This window comes from Tyto alba, unplaced genomic scaffold (genome assembly GCF_018691265.1).
Source record: "Tyto alba isolate M040663 unplaced genomic scaffold, T.alba_DEE_v4.0 Super-Scaffold_27, whole genome shotgun sequence".
Lineage (NCBI taxonomy): Eukaryota > Metazoa > Chordata > Aves > Strigiformes > Tytonidae > Tyto > Tyto alba.
In genome coordinates, this window is record NW_024881301.1 from 19,237,904 (window position 1) to 19,255,852 (window position 17,949).

Genomic DNA, 17,949 nt, shown 5'->3' on the forward strand with positions numbered 1-17,949 from the left:
CAGAAAGTTGAAGTAGGGCAGAAATAACATAAAAAGCCAATAGACATATCCAGCATCTAGCTATATGCATCTTCACTTGAAAAAATAACCAAAAAGAAACTCCACTGTATTAGACATCAGATATTCTTCTTTACATACAAACAATCTTGTTAACTTCAGGTAGCTTTTTACAGGCACAGATCAATTGCTTAAAAAGCTTCTCCAGATTTGCATCAAGTACACAAACATAACATATCCTAGTAGCAACAGGACTCAACACTTCACCTCATTAATATATTAAAGCTCTTATGGTTTGAGAATTGTGTGCTATTAAGTAGTCTGCCACTGCTTAATACTAGCTCAGATTTTTAAATGAACCTTTTCAAGTAATGTATTATGGTACATTTTCATTCCTTGTTATGCTTTGCAACTGGTGTCTCAGAAAAGAATATTTGTAATACAGTTTTTACTAACATATGACATTTGGTATACTGTTTCATTTTACTTGACTCACCTTTTTCTAGTATGTTATTTCTTACAATAATCCTTACTTTATGTTCCAACATTTCCATCCTCCAGAAGGACTCAGAGGAATATTTTTCAATTAAATTGCATTTAAGTGAATCCTACTTTCACCATGTATCTTGGTTTTAAATATTATAAATTAAGGAAGCTGCTTGTACTGATCTCTACAAAATGGACCAGTTAAAATCAATATACAAAGTAATATTCAGATGGCAATATCTTATATCAAGGAATACTTTTTATAGTATTTTTAATTTCATTTACTGGTTCCTCCACCCTTGCCATGGAATGAAAAATTAATACAGTTCAGTCCTCCAGAATTGTTGAAATTTTCTCACAATATCTACCACTTTTTATAAATTTGTTTTCTTGAAATGTTTTACCATTTCCTCTCCTACTGAGGGACATGCAGTTTCCATTCCTGTTAAAACAGGTCACCCACTTCCTTGTCAAAGCCATATTTAAAGACTTGTTTTGAATGATGAAGATATGTTGAATGCAGAAAACGCATTCCTGAAGTTCCTCTGCACTGGATACACCCCTTTACAAGTTTCTCGTTCATTCTTTACACTTTTCCACCTTTCCCCAGGTGCTCTGGCAGCTGACCCTTTACTTCTTCTCATGTTCCAAATCCTTGTTCTTGGTGTTCTCCAGCTATTTAGAGCATTTCTGTCTTGCTGATACCTGACTACTTTATCCCCTCAGGTAAAACTCATCTTCAGTGTGGCTTCTGCTCTTTTTTGTTTATACAGCATTAGCCACTTCCATGGCCACCAGTCAGATACCTGACCTTTGCTGCCAGCTGCTTTCTAGAAAATGTTACACCTCTGATAGGAAGTATAAGAAAATACACAGAAATTAACTGGAACCAAGAAAAAATGAGCAACAAAAGGCTAGTGAGAGAACTGCAGACCAGAATTTTGGACCAGTCAGTGACTCAGACGCAACCATGCAGAACTGAGGTGGCCAATGTGAGATTGGCTTTTACTCCTAACTCCCATGGTTTGATAAGATCCTCTTATATTAGGGGCTCCTGGGGTCCAGCTGGCACAGGTACGCTATTGTCCTGTCAGATCAAGATTATGCCTAAGGGAGGGAAGAGTCAGAGCCATGATACCCAAACCCAGCAACCGGCTGTAGCTGGGACACACTCAGCCTCTCCTGTGAAGCTGCTGAGATAGCCCCTACACCATCTCTGCATATGTGAATCTTGCTTTTCTTTCCTCCCCTAGCAGAAGCATCCTGCTTCAAATGGTTAGCTTTGTTACAGGTAATGCAAGAAAACCTTCTGCAGCTTGATTATATGCAATACTGTATACCCGTGACTCTTTTCCAGAAAGCAAAGTGTCAGATAAATATCTCATAGGAAAGCACAGAAGACCAAGACACTATTGTCATGAATCATTACTTCTATGTCATATATTCTTATCATATGTATACCATCTATATATTACAATAAACCATATGTAGATATGATAGACCATACAGATATAATGCAATGTACATATATGACTGTTTTATCTTATTCCACTCTTCAGGAAAGCTCTTACCTACTCCAGAAAAAAAATATCTTAGTTTGACTGCAGAACAATGGCAAAACTATACCTCGTGAGGGAAAGACCTCTTACTCTTGCTCACTTGGTCTCTATTTCTATCCTTCTATCTTATATATATACAATTATATGTACATATATATGTGTGTATATGTATGTATAAGCACACATATATTTTATATAAGGCGTCCCACTTCAGTATTGAGATATAATCTATATCAGTTTTCATTTTTACAAGGAATGTGTGCGAATCCTCACTGTGGTTATAAAGCATCAGCTCTCACAGCAATTTCCACCATTCATCAATTATTCCTGATCTGTTCAAACAGATTGCTCATATAACAGTACAGCTAAAGTCTTATTTCTCTGGGCTTATCATTTAACATTCACTAGTTTTTGGTGGCATGCTAACCATATAAAATAGTAAAATATTTCTTAGATTAGCAGTGATAAATGCTGAGAATGAATCAAGAGACAATAACTTAGCAATTCACTTTGAGTCTTTCAGTGAAGAAGCCAACACTTTCAGTTCTTCCCAAGGATGAAATCTGCTGTCTGTCATACCAGTTCATTCCTGTGTATGATAACTTCAGCTAAGATCATAGCATACATAGACTTGATGGGTACTGGAACCACTGGAAAGAAATATGTGATTTGAAAATCTATGTCCACTCCTCAGAAGAAAGATGGCACCTTCTTCAATGGCATGAAGCTTCATAAATTAGAGAAAATAAATTCCTAATATTCTGAGGTGAGCTGGAGTTTCATTCTTATAGTCTTTGGAGATGACTATTCCCAGAACTTTATACAAAGTAATGAGGACTTGATATAAAGCTCACTGAAATAAGTGGGTATCTTTCCATTTACTTATTTGAAGCAAACCTATGGATTAAGACTGTGGTGCATTTTTATAAACTGGAAACTGATTACACAAACTGACAACCTAATATTGGATCAGATTTTATTTTAAAGAGCTGGAATAATTTAATTACATCTGCACGCCTCTGACAGTTTTTATGGTTTTATTACTTTATATTTGCCATTGTTCCTGTCACTGGCTGCAAGACCCACACTGGCAGAAGAAAATGACTAATAAATTGAGTTCCCCAGGGAAAGAATAAAACTGATTATATGACAAACTGCTATCTAATGCAAAATGTTCCTGATACATAGTTTTCTGAAATCAGTGGCAATATTCTCATTACTTTCATTGGCATGTGGATCTCACTAAAAGAAATTAAGCAGAAAGTGAGAGAAAAATTATTAATATTTCTGGTTATTTCATTTACTGAGACCTTAGTCATTACTTCTACCAGCAGAGGATAAGAAATTTTGCTCCCTCAAAAGAAAACAAATGAACAAAAAGGTGGTCACAAATTCAAATGCCATCACTTGCCTTCATTAAGCATTTTTTCACAGTGCCAATGGGAGATTTTGGAATGATAACATTCCCGTAGATACTGACACATTATTAATATTAGCATAATCGGGACATTCTTGTTGAAGAGAACATCTTATTTGAAAGAAGCAGCATAACTGCCATATCTTCTCCTTTCACATTTTTGTTGTAAAGTTTTAATAAGACACTTTCCTCAAATCATCAGTTCCACATTACTTAGAAGAACAGGCTGCTAGTGCACAAGTATTAGCTTTTACTGAGTTTCGAGATGTCACTGCAAATGTCAATGCCATTAACAACAAAACTGATAAAGCCTCACTGCAACTGTGGCATATATAATTCACACTCAGTCACATTATATTTTAAATAATTGTCTTGTCACCTTTAAGGTTTATATTGTCATCAAAATAATGAAAAGGAAATGCTGGATAAGTTTTACTACTTTTTTATTTAAAAATAATAATAAAAAAAATCTCTGACTGTATATATTAGGAAAAAAAAAGAATTATTGTAAACTATGAATAATGTATCACCTCAGTAAAATGGTCAGATTATAATCTCTTCATAGTGAATCACTTTTGATGAGTTCTGCTTTTTAATCAATCACTGAAGGTTAGGGCTGACAACATGATTGATCAGGCCAGTCAGGAAAAGCTTCAAACCATAACCCAGCATATTAAACTTAATATATGTGAACAGACATCCAGTCCCTTAAAACCAAAGCAAACAAACAAAAAGCCATCATTCAACTGCCAAAACTAATTTAGATGTAAAATAAAAAACCTCTTCATCAGGGCCTAACATCCAGATTTTGCATATTCAGCTTCTAGCTTCAGTCAATTCTCTTGTAAGCACAGGACTGGGTTAAATGGTCCTATGTCTTTTCACATTGCTCAGTGATCAGTTACAGTGCCTGCTTTAATCTGGATCTCGTTCAACTCTGTGTGATTAACAAAGGACTTTCAAGATGATACCTCCAGAATTTAGGCCTGGGAAGGCCAGTTTTTTAAAGCAGATTGTGCAACACTAATTAATCTCCTTCAAGATAAGAAGACAAAAACTATAGCAGCCTAAAAAGCATACCACTAATGATGCTTGAATTTGTCTCCTAAAGTAGCCTGTTCTGTTGCTTGTATCCTAAACTTTCTTGGTTTAAAATCAACATTATTTCAGCCCCAAAGTGTTAATAGTACATGTTCTGTTTGGTTTTTTGTGTGTTTGGATTTTTTTGACATTTTTGGGCCTGCTGTTACTAGTTTGGGACCATGCTATACAGAGAACTTCCTTTCCTCCCTGCTGGGGCTTGAAGAATACCGTCTGTTGAAAGTGACAAAATTATATGGTACTTCTAATACCCTGCGATTCACAGCCAGGCTCAGACATTAAAATAACATTTTCCTGGACAAGTGAAGCTCCTTGGATTTCTTTGCTTCATCCTATTTGTTTCTTCAGACATCTGTGAGTCCCCAGTAACTGACATTTATTTTAACTGTCAAGTCATCCTCATTTTTCTCCCCTACAGTGGTAAAATGCTCACAAGTGACAACCTTTACAGCTCCTTGGTGCTGTTCTGCTTTTTCACACTGAAAACTGTAGATCACATCCTGATTCTGCTGTTCTCTTTGGCAGATGTTTTATTACTTTCATCGGTAGCTTTTTTTTAATCACATTTCCTAACAATTTGGTTTGAGGATGCTGAGGTTGGTTATATTTCTGCATCTGAATGGAATAGATTCATGATAACTTAAAAGTTGTTTTTTTTCAGTGCTACTCTGTGCTACATCTGTATTGACATGCCTGCTGGAAGAGATTCTAAGTATGCGATTCAGTACGTACATTTGTCTTGCATCTTCATCTAACAAAACTGTTTCAAAGAAGTGACTTTAATAGTTTAACGTAAGTAAACAATATTTTCTACTTGTTTAAATATAATTTGTTTATCTTGTTCCAGGGATGTTATATAAATATGTTGGGTTTTTTTCATTCACAATATTATGTGCATTACCTGACTGTTACCAAGCTTCAGAGCTTCTTCAGAGAAGCTCATTTGAAGCCTGTAAAAGTGCCTCTGGCTATAAGGTTTTTCAGTCTCTAAATTTCATTTTTCTGTAACATTTCAGAAACCACCACTCAAATGTCTTCTATTAAGTTTTAGTGTACTACTTAAAGCTTCTCTTCTTCACCTGATTAAGAAGCCTCCAAAAATTAGGGATATGCCAGTCTGCCACTGCTGAGAGCTTAAACTGTTTTTCTTGCTGGTCTCATCCAAAAGCACAGGTTTCCACTTCACATGTGAGAATAGAAAATATTTTGTTTAGTCAGGTTGTTTTATAGAGACTTGTAGCTCTGCAATTTGCTTCACCACACGTTTCCTCCTAACTGTCTAGGAAATGTGCGCACAGTAACCCTCTCTCTCCAGACTACATTCAAACCAAAGTCAGGCGCCTGGAACCGAAAGCATCATCTCTCTATTTGGTCAGGTATATAAGATCCACCATGAAAACAGTGACAAGTGATTTAGAGCCCCTACCAGGTAGGAATACCTATCCTTTGTAAATATGCAAGTGTCTTGGTCTCACTTGGGCTTTTGGCCCATGACCGGCCTCGCGCCTCACCACCCCAGCCTGCTGTTCAATGCCACGGGCTAGCCCAGCCACCACCGCACCCCAGCCACCATGGCTGGGCCTGCCCACCTTTCCTCGTTGGCCACGTCCTGGCCCTGGGGTCACCCTCACCCTGGCCCCCTCCCATGTGCTGCACATGCCACACCCACGGCTCCCCCAACAGCTCTGCTTGGAACAAACGTCACCGCTCATAGGCAGCTCACGTTTAAGGATACTGCAATAAGAGGTCAAAACTAGATACTCATTAACTAATCCTTTCACTTTCTTAAGCTTTTTGTTACTTCTTGCATCCTATAACCTGTAAGGGTATCTTCTTTGCCCAGTAGCATGCTCAGGTGGGGCAGGAGAATTAGGCATCACTTTGACTAACAAGCTTACAACTTGATTTTATTTCTTGTGGTGTACATATGAAGGGTACTTTCACTATTTACTCAGTCTAGATGTACCTCTTGCTCATTCCTCCTGAATAGATGACTTCCACTGACTGGATTCAGATGAATGCTTGTCTATCTGTGGTTTGGATGCTCTTTCCTGAGCTGCCCAGAGCTTCTGATTATAAGCACTGCTTGATGTTTTTTCCCAGCGTTAGAACATCATCTTTTTAAATGTTTTATTACTTTTACTGTTAAATTTGTTTTGTTTTTTTTTTTTCCTACAAAATCTCTCAAGGAACAAGCACAACACAACTGTACCTTGCTGGGAAAGTTACGCACCAAAAGGAGCACTACTTCAGCATAAACATGCGTTCTGTTTTCCTGGGGGGCCTTGTCAAACTCTGCTGATGCATCCAATATAGAAAAATGCTTGTCATCTATATTATCCTCCAATATTTCACCCTCAACAGAAAGTGAGAAAATACTATAATTCTTTTTTTTTTTTTTTTTTTAATTTTCTTATTATTTTATATATTATTCTTTATTTTTAAATTTTTGTTCTACAGTGAAAAATTTTGGGATGGGGACGTTCCTCCAGCTCTTTACTGCTCTGGGTGGGTTGGTACATTAAGTCAACAGCTCCCTTCTTCAGTTTCCATTCTTGCTCTGATTACTGATTGAAGTCAGCTTCTACACGAAGTTCAGAACCCCCAGTATTTCTGAACTCCAAATTCACAGCCATCTTACTAAGCAGGAACTGACTTCAAATGATTACAAGAAACACACGCTTTGCTACTAGTCACTGTCAAATATAATGCTCCAGGTCTGGATATGGATTGAAGTAACGTTTAAATTGTCTTCTGATGTATTCTGCACTTCTAGAGAGTTTCAGTTCTGCATGCATTTTCAGCATTTTATTTTTTTGTGCTATAAGATAATCAATGATGGCTTTGTTTTAAGTGTGTGCAATAAATTCACTGTTCTCTGTCCCATTCCAGCTTGTTGATTCTTAGCAGCAATGTTACACCCAGACTGTCACTTTGAAGCTCAGGCTTAGAGATCTCAAGTTCATACTCCCTGACTGATCTCACTGCTCATATGTTGAGCTCAGAGTTGGCTTGAATCGGGAATTGAAAACTAAGGAAAGGACTTGCATCTTGCTTTTGCAGACAGTTTAGATTGGATGAGCTTAAGCCAAATGAAATTGCAAGCAGCCCGCATTCTGGCACAGTTTAATTAAGAAACTAAAGATGTAAAGATCCAATCCAAACTCTGAGAAACTCTGGCCTGTTAGGTATAGTTCCCAGTAATAAACTGTGCAGCCCAGTATACAGGAACATTAAAGACGTCTGCCGAGTTCTTACTGTTCTTAGAAGGAGAGCCTGTTTTCATAGGTGCAAGCTGTCATAAATTAGAATGATGTCACTGAATTATTGTACTGAATATGTCATTAGTTCAAGGTTAGATAAGCACAAAGGAAGATGACTGTAAAATACTGACAATGGAATCTAGTTCAACTGAATCAGGCCCATGAACAATCTTAGAATAAATCTTACCTCATACAAGGTCTTTTAAAATTTTATCCACTAATTCCTTCCTTAATATCTGAAAATTTTTCAACCTGTCTCATTATGGTGATACCATAACCATAAGTGTGTGTGCATGTGTGTATACATACATGTATATATCTGTGTTTATACATGTGAAAACCACACTAAGAAAGTTCAAGTGCTAAATTTGACTTAACTCTCTAAAATTAATCTAGATTTGAAAATCACTTTTTTTCCTTGCTTGCTGAAAAAACTTTCAACTCCACATGTTAGGAAACACTGATTTATATGCTTTTATATTGTCCTATCTCTCTATCCATCAAATTCTGCAAGATGGGAGCAGAAAGCCTAAAGGTAAAATTAATAATGTTTCTCACATTTTTCATAGGTTGTCACCTAACTTGCACTTTAAGACCACTAGCAGTGCTGACTGAACAAGCTTTCCTTAATCAACCATTCATAATCCCTTCCCTGCTGCTGAAAATTTCTTCCCCAGTATCTAACCTGAATCTTTCAGAATGCAGGACTTGGTATGTCTAGTAAGACTTTAAAATATATAAAACTTTAGAGTTAGATCAAGTAAGAGTATCACAATGACATATCTGACCAACCAGGCATGAACTGAAATTAAGATTATAGGGTAATTTTATTGTCTTATTTAGTTGTGTTGATTCTAATAAGCACAATTTTAATTTTGTATTTACATGTTTTCTTTCTACTAAAACCTAAATATATAACATATGCAATAATCATTCATTAGTCCTGTCATTTTATGTCTATAGTTACTTAGTGTAGCAAAGTGGAAAGCTCATCTACTTAATTGAAAACTTCTATAAATATTGAATTTATCCAAAAAAAAAAAAAGATTAAAGTATATTCTGGAAATAATTTATCTGTAGCCTTTATGAGCCAACTATTCAACTCCTCTCCTAAACTTTCACAATAGAAAAATGCTGACAGTAATGTCTTCTCTTCTGGAAACCCTTCTGCTTATTCATTATCAAATGCTGAAACTGTCTCAGACTGATCTGACATTATACAAAAACAACCTTATCTGTTTAAAGATGGCAGAGATCAGTGGATATATAAATTCTACCTCGTAAAACCTTTCCTGTCCAATAACAGACAGCTAGAAAAAAATATAATGTGGAGTCATCTTTAATACAGTGAATGAGAGTAGGTGGGAGGCACAGAGCTAGTCCAATTGTAAAGAGAGGAAAAACAGTAATGTAGCTAGCAACAATTAATCCATATAATAACTGATAAACCATGGATAAGAGAGGAACTCAAACAGAATCCAGAAAATAATTATTAAATTCCTTGCAGCCCTCTCCTGTTTGTTACAGTATGTCTTACTGACTGTGGCGGGAGAGAAATGAGAGCACTATCTCTTTTTGTCTGTGGCTCTAAACCAAAGGAACTAAAGGTCTCATGCAGAGGAATGTGAATGTACCTTGGCTCCATTTTCACAGTTCCCAGATCAGAAACAATGATGACCTTAGGGAGCCAGCAGTGTTCCCTTAGTAGTCTCTATATTAGGTATTTGAAATATATTGAAAATTATAGTGATAAGATTACCTCCCACTTAATAAAACACATTGATTCTTTAAAACTATGAGCAAAATTAAAGATGAATTTAAGAAAATTACTTATGGCACAAAAAGCACATTAACACTGCCCACATCATTATTTATAGAGAAAGAAGGTTATTTTGGCTGATGTGACAAATTACCCTTCCACAACAGAAGGAAAAAAATAGTTTACAAGTTCAAGCTGTGAAGTTATTAAACAAGATCTGACTGTACTAAGAAACGCACAATGTATTAGGAAAGTCAATTTCTTAAATTAAATGGCAATTCAGCAAGTGGATGAAGGACTGACCTTGGATCTGGGTGGTGCTCGGATGTACCATTTACAGTCTACTGCTTCAGTTTCAGAAGCTTTTCCTTCTTTGGCAATTTGCACAGATTCCACAATTCCTTCAGGTCCTCCCATCTCAAACTCACAAACTGAATAACAAAATATCAGAAAAAATGAAACCTGAACAGCAAACAAAAATATTTTCTACAGCAGAGTGCAAAGGCCACCTAGTTAAAAAAAAAAAAAAAAAAAAAAAAACAAAACAACATACCAACCTGGCAATGGTTTCAAAACACCAAGGTCCTTAAAATCTGGATCTTAAAAATTGAGAAAAAGAAAATTAGTTTTGTTCAGCATCTTGGCTATAATGTCAATGAGCTAAAATTTGACAATGCGCTAAAATTTGACAGTGCACTTTAGTGATATACATATATTTCTTGGAAATGAGAAATTTTTCAAAACTGTGTCAACACACTAATTATTAATGCAGAAATGATACCATCATACCAAGTTCTTTTTTTCCCTGTTATGAAATCCTGATTTTCTCTGTCTCTCTCTTTCAGAAGAGTGTGTTCAAAAATATTTCTGAATACAATAGCAAGGAAGAACATCACACAACTAAGCACAATATTTTAATACATCTTTCTAATGAAAGAGGATATATTTACAGATCCAGTCAGAATCCTTTTGACTATTTTGCATTTTGTAGTATAACACTCAACTTAACTAGAGAAATCTAAACTTCATCTGTGTTTATTAACACTCTGCTATCCCTACTGACAAAAAGGAGACACTTTCTTTGCTGGAAGCATCTATTTAGTCTTCCTGGAATAAATACTGCAAGGATTTACCATGGAATTCATTGTGCTAGAAAGGTAATAAGTCTAATACAGGTGTTATTTTCAATCAGATACACATGATTATATTTACCGTCTGAGATGTTTTGTATCATGTTTTTATAACCAGGTACAACACATAGATGAAATGAGTTTGGTCTTAGAATATGCTTCAATAGACAACTATGTATAGACAAATCATCAGTTCACAAAATTTGGCCGAGTTTGAAGATACTGTCCAAAACCAGAAATGTGAAAGAGGCTAAAGTATTTAAAGAGAAGATTATTTCTTCAGAATAGACTGGTCTTGTCTGGGAAATTTTGTCACTTGCACTACTTTTTTACCTAAAGAATATTCTGAACTATTTTTCTCATTTTCATGAGAAAAAAAAAAAAAAAAAAGAAACAAAACAAAACAAAACAAGAAGGAAATCCAATGGCCTTTACTTTTTGTCTGGAAAGTTGATATAATCTGGTCTTCTGAAATGAATGATAAACATTTATATAAAAACCACTCTGCATTAAGGTTCTCCTGAGCCACATACATAGTGCCCAGGACTCAAAAGGAATGCACAAGAGGAAAATTAAGGTAGATTGAGCCACGTTGTCTACTCATTAAATCGATCTTATTGTTTCAGGACTGGTTCAGTGTAGTAAAATCTGTAAATACAACAATGAAGACAAAGTTTGGAAGTAGGCAATGTATCAACTGAAAAAAACCCCACAACCCACCACCAAAAATGCTGTTCCTGTCTAGTGTTATTCAAGTCAGGACAGTAAGATTCATAACCAAATAATATCCTGAAAACTCTAATGCTCTATAAGCAAGATCAGCCATTTTAACCTGAACAGTCAGAATGTGTCAACTTCAAAAATTTGAGTTGTAAAATTACTCTTTTAAACTGTCCCTCTATAATCAGGCTGCTGTTTTTTTTCCCAGTTGTCTTTTACAGTTGCACAATATAAGTCATGAGTAAATACTCATGAACTTAAGGGACTGCAAATATAAATGAGTAGGCAATTAACATTAATTGTTAAGCAGTTTTATAGATAAGTAGATAGATATGATAACCAACAACACTAAACATAATTAAATAGTTCAGTTAATGTACTCAGATGTTGATATCTAGTGCTGAAAGATACTTAACTAAAACCTACTTTGACAGCTGGTTCAAATTAACGTCCAAGCTGTGTCTAGCATAACCAGTACATTTCTTCCTTTTGCTGAGTTTGCAATGATCACTCTGATTTACTGAAAACACTATACCACATTAGCGAAGTACAGAGGAGGAAAGAAGGAGAAAAAGGTCCTGGTGGGTTTTCTCCCATATGAAGAAGTTTTCATATAAAGGAGTTCTAGTAGCAAGAATCCAGGCTGAAGTGTAATCTAGACCATGTAATTTGACCCACCAAACAATTCTGAAAGTATGTTCTCATTTGTTAGCAATACAGTAACATTGGTAACAATTCATACAGAAGGGTACAATCTGTTAAAATTCTAGAAATATGGTAGATCTTGATCACTTTTGAAAAATAACCTTTTTTGCAACCTTTAAGCATCTCAAGAGTGATAGTGAAATAAAATCTGACACCTGAGGTGATACACTTCATTAAATAGTAATAGAATATCAATATTATTATCATAAAACCAACAATCTGTAAATAAGGTATCAGATGCTGAAAATTCAACAATGTTTAAGCATATTTACCCGGCAAATGTTTGTTTTTTAAATAGTCTACCATTAAATGGATTATACTTTAGTAGCTTTTCTGCATGTAATTCAATTAAATTGTTATTATCACTCTGGGTGAGTCAGAACCCTTTTAATGCTATCTAAATGCTGGTTGGCTAGATCTTCCAATAGGCAGATAGGCCTGATGAAAATCATGTTCCCATTAGGAAAACCTCCCAAGAGAGGAAAATTTTGCTGTGAAAAATAAGATTGATCACCTGTAACGAGAGAGAAAATTATGAGGCAATAGGCCTTGAATGGAGTGCAATACATGTAAATACTTTATGGGGATCTCCTTGATGGGGAACTGAAGTATGTAAAAAGAAAACCAGGAATTTTCATAAGAAATGTGAAAATGTGTAGAGCTTATATAAATGGAAGAACTTGCATCCAAAAGAAGTTCTGTAGATCTTTCCTGAAGTATTGAACGTGTCTTATAAAACCAATCAATACGAACAATTTATCCAGAAATTTCCTTTGTAATATATTACAACCTATTTCATAAATAATAGACTCCTGAAATGTTTAGTTAGTATAAGATTTTCTTTAAGTCTCTGTGAAACACAGAATTACATTTGAAGCTTCTTGAAATGCAAAAATCTGTGCTAGGTTATTTAGAGTTACTGGCAAACAAACAGACCCAAGGAGAAAATGGTGATAATGTCTAATTTCCTTAATCAGTGAAAAAATGCAGTGAGACAGTGATGTGGATTGAAAATTATCTGGACAATCAGGACCGTGACAGTGGTGATCAGCAGCACAAAATCTAGTTGGAGGCCAGCAATGAGTGTTGTACTCAAGGCATTCAGTACTGGGTCTGATCCTGTTTAACATCTTCATTAATGATCTGGATGATAAGGCAGAGTGTACTCTTGACAAGTTTTCTGATGACACAAAACTGGGAGGGGTGGCTAATACTCCAGAGGGTCATGCTGCCATCCAGAGAGACTGCAACAGGCTGGAGAAACGGGCTGACAGGAACATTAATAAGTTCAGTAAGGGGAAGTGCATTTACCTTCACCAACATATGTTGGGTCCACCCAGCTAGAAAGCAGCTTTGCAGAAAATGACCAGGGGGTCCTGATGGTCACAAAGTTGAATATGAGCCAGTAATATATCCTTGTGGAAAACAAGGCCACCAGTATCCTGGACTGCATTAGGAGCAGTGCTGCTAACACACTGACGGAGATGATCCTTCCTCTCTACTCAGCACTGATAAGACCTCACCTGGAGTGCTGTGCCCAGTTCTGAGCTCCTCAGTACAAAAGCCATATGGAGCTACTGAAGACAGTCCAGCAAAGGGTCATGACGCTGATTAAGGGACTGAAGCATCCATCTCATATGAGAAAAGGGTGAGAGAGCAAGGACTGTTCAGCCTGGAGAAGGGAAGGGTCAGAGATAATCCTACCAATGTATATAAATACCTAAATGGAGGGTCCAAAGAGGATAGAGCCAAGCCTTTTCAGTGGTGCCCAGTGACAGAACAAGAGGCAATGAGCACACACTGAAACACAGGAGGTTCCATCCGAACACTAGGAAACACTCTTCCACTGTGAGTGTGACAGAATTGGCACAGGTTGCCCAGAGAAGTTGTGAAGTGTCCCATCTTAGAGATATTCAAAACCCATCTGGTCATGGTCCTGGGTAAGTCACTCAAAGTGACCCTGTTTGAAAAGGAGGCTGGACAAAATGACCTCCAGCGGTCTTATTTAACTCCACCCATTTTGTGATCATGTGATTCTATAATAACTAAACACCGAATTGGCTAATATTGAAATAACTAGTTGAAAGACAAATCTGAGGTAATAGCAGAGGTTAGACAAATAGTTATCACAATTCAAACTTGTTTTGGTGTTATTTGCTTTGAGACATGGGAACATATATACAACCTGCAGAAATCTGTAATAATTAGTACTGTTTTCAAATGGACCCACTATGTCTCCATGGGAGCTTCTAAAGGTTTTGGATTCTGGCTCTGGGATCTATTCTATACCTGGCCCATGGAAACCATGCTACATTTCTTTATTTTTAGTTTCACTGTTAATATGCAACAAGTCTTGCTTTTCTAAGCAGCTGGTAAGCATGGAATATAAATGTAAAAATAAAAGGACAATTGTAATGAGTTAGGGCACTTTATTGATAAAAAGTCTTATGAAATTAAGAAGATCAGACAGTTGGAGCACCTCCCTTATGAGGACAGGCTGAGAGTTGGAATTGTTCAGCCTGGAGAAGAGAAGGCTCCGGGGAGACCTTATAGCAGCCTTCCAGTACTTAAAGGGGACCTACAGGAAAGGTGGGGAGGGACTCTTTATTAGGGAGTGTAGCAATAGGATGAGGGGTAATGGTTTTAAAGTAAAAGAGGGCAGATTTAGATTAGATATAAGGAAGAAATTTTTCACTATGAGAGTGGTGGGACACTGGAAGAGGTTGCCCAGAGCAGCTGTGGCTGCCCCCTCCCTGGAAGGGTTCAAGGCCAGGCTGGACGGGGATTTGATCAACCTGGTCTGGTGGAAGGTGTCCCTGCCCATGGCAGGGAGGTTGGAACTGGACAATCTTTAAGGTTGCTTCCAACCTAAACCATTCTATGATTCTATAAAATAAAGAAAATTGTAAAGTGAAAAGGGATTGTAGGTTAACTGGATTAACTATTCAAAAAGTATGTAAATGACTTTGTTTACAAGTAAGCTGTAGCATCTTATGTGGCTGCCCAGCTGTAGCATATCCACACAAAAACATATTTAGCCATCTATGCATACATGTATGCATGCACTCACTCACTCTAAGTCACTTGCACATAAAGTGAAATTTTAAAAATTTCTATTACTTGAGTGATTTCTGTAAGAGACAGGTAGATATTATCTAACAGAAACAGGGAAAATGCATAAAGTTCAAACTCATTACTAGCAACAAGGTATTCCACTGGTAAATATTATTACAAATTAATTTAAAAAGATAAATTTTTTAATAAAAAATCCACACATCATCAAAACTGTTCAACTTGCCTTCAAAGACAGATTCCGCGAGACTTTTAAAAGTAATTTTAAGTCATACAGAAAAATTACAGTATTTTATTTCTGACAAATGCACAAATTTGAGAGTAAACCTCACATTTTATTCATCAGTTCCTTTAGCTTTTCACATAAAGTTCATTTGGACACACTGTCAACATCAAACCTGTTGTTTGTACTGATAAGAATAATAGATATGTCACTCTTGGAAGTCAAATGATTTAAGTGAACAGATGTTTCATTATCTCTTTTAAAAAATAGAAGATTGAGCTGTTTTGTTCCTTAGTATATCTGGACTAGAATATACTTAATTACACAGAATTTTAAACTTTTGAAGTACAATATAAGCAGTGAAGAATATGAGCAATTACTGTATGGTCAGAAGTCAAGATGAAAAAAATGTGTACCACAAAGTCCTGGTGCAGATACGAGACATAATTATGATTAACTTTTGAAGTATTTTGCTTTCTTTTCTCCTATAAATGAGAAATGAAGGAATTATTTCATGAAAGTATACACTACATAGGATTGATGTTTGAAACATAAAGGAGTTTTTGCTGTTTGGGAATGCAAAACACTCCTTTTTTAATGGACATATGCACAAAGGAGTCACAATACATAGAAACCATAATTCCTAATGATAAATAAGGAAACTGTCCATTTTTATTCATGGAATAAGCTGTTGTAGATGCATCTTTTTGTTTTTCTGCCTTTGAATAACTAGAAATACACATTCAATTTCTATCATTATTTAAGGAAGTTTAACACATGCATGTGGTTCTCTGTCACAGAACTTGTTAAAGACCTGATTTTACATGCAAATGCTCATGGAAAAGGAAAGAGAATTGCACTATTCAGCAAGCTACCAGTTATTTATTTTCAAGTTTATGAAGTCAGCTTCTTTTACAATGATTTCTGGGATCCTAAACCAGTCCTGCCCTCTTGAGAGGTTAAATATAATTCTCTGTAAAAGAAGAGCTTGCAGAACTCAGTACAGAACAGCAGAATTAAACTAAGGCATTTTATGTAGTTGCCTTCTACTGTTTGAAGATCCAGTAAAAATAGTGGAAGATGATGACCAAAAGATTTTAAAAGCATAAAAATCTGCTCGAAGAATCCCTAAAGCAATTCTAAAATAGAAACATATTTCTATAAATAAATATTTTTTTGTGAGGTGTACAAACAAAGGGGACTTAGTTATTCTGCTGGGGAGAGTAAAGGAAAACTACTAAGTAAAAAATACAGCTGAATGAAATATATGTGTAAAATTACATACATTATTGTCTTGTTGGTTGAAAATTAAATTTGTTCTGATTAATTTTTTCAGCCCTATAGTCTTGTTGAAATTTTCGTATATATGTGTATATCTGTATTAAAGATACCAAAGGATCTTCAAAGAAAGCATATAGTTTGCTAGAGACCCTGAAAATCTATTCTATAATAATTATAGCTGGCAATCGTATGTGCTGTATTTGCTCTTTGTTTTCTATGCTCTTTCTTTTAAGAACAATATTGTGAGCACTATTTCGGAGGCTACATATTTATAATCTAAAACAATGTTTCTCAATTTTTTCAGTCCTTAGTACAGTCATGAAAGAACTCAAAGGCGGTAAGTGCAAATATAGAAGTGAATATGACTGTTGCTATTTCACCTTGAAGTTCTACCTGCTATTAGGTCAGCAAGAAGTCACATGAAGACAAATAAGTCAAAAAAGCTCCATAAGGAGACAGTAATTTGTCTTGCTTTTGGTGATCTGACTCACAGTAAAGTACATTAAAACTACCGTTTGCCTTTGGAAGAAATTTTGTGAATGAATGCTGCAAGCAGTAGGTAAAGTAAAATCATATTTAGAAAAATACAGTCAACCTGCTCTAGTTACTTTAACCAGATTCCTTATATTGTTGAAATAACACAAACTGCCACCCAAAAGTTTGATTTCTAAATTTTTTTTTTATTTTTTATTTTGTCACATTTAGTAATCTCAGCTCATATTCACAATTAAAGTATCTTTACAGTGTAATTAATATATCATACTGATTTACAAACTGCACAGCTATGGTGACCTCATTAAGATGAGAGATACTGCAAGTGTTAGCAATAGCTGGATATTTGGATGTCAAAAGTTAGTATTTGTTTCTTTAACATCTATTTGGAAACGAAAAGGCAGTACCATCAGGAAAAGAAAATCCATGTCTCTGCATAACTTCTTGCTAAGATTGGTCAAACTGAGTAGACAAGAAGTGCCTGAATGAACTCCACTAGAACAAACCATATGATTACAGAGGTTGCACCCAGATTTCTCTTTTCATGCACATAATGGCAGGCTTTGAGATCTTAGCCTGCTTGCCTCCCTTGTCTATGCTGTAAACTGTTTAGAGTAGGTTCTTTCTCCAATGTAAATTTTATATGGGTGGAACCATGTAAGAGGGTTCGTGAGAGCCTGGGTCTCATTCTCAAATGGTGTTTGGACTATTTGGTATGTGCACCTAAATCCCAGAAGAGAGAAG

The 17,949-nt window shown here is 35.8% G+C and overlaps 1 protein-coding gene across 8 annotated transcripts in view; it reads right to left on the reverse strand.

Moving 5' to 3' along the window:
* NETO1 (neuropilin and tolloid like 1) overlaps nucleotides 1–17,949 on the reverse strand; it is a 68,191-nt gene that overhangs the window by 19,228 nt on the left and 31,014 nt on the right. For 7 of the 8 annotated variants that reach the window (XR_006165804.1, XR_006165805.1, XM_042798206.1 and 4 more), the window contains exons 5-6: nucleotides 10,140–10,181; nucleotides 9,886–10,013 (exon numbers count right to left, since the gene is read on the reverse strand). Coding sequence is in view for 6 of the 8 variants with exons in the window: in XM_042798206.1 (XP_042654140.1) it covers nucleotides 9,886–10,013; nucleotides 10,140–10,181 (170 nt within the window). In the remaining 2 variants the exon portion in view is untranslated. Of the gene's footprint in view, nucleotides 1–9,885; nucleotides 10,045–10,139; nucleotides 10,182–17,949 lie in introns of those variants that run through there. The other variant, XM_042798208.1, reaches the window with a different exon arrangement.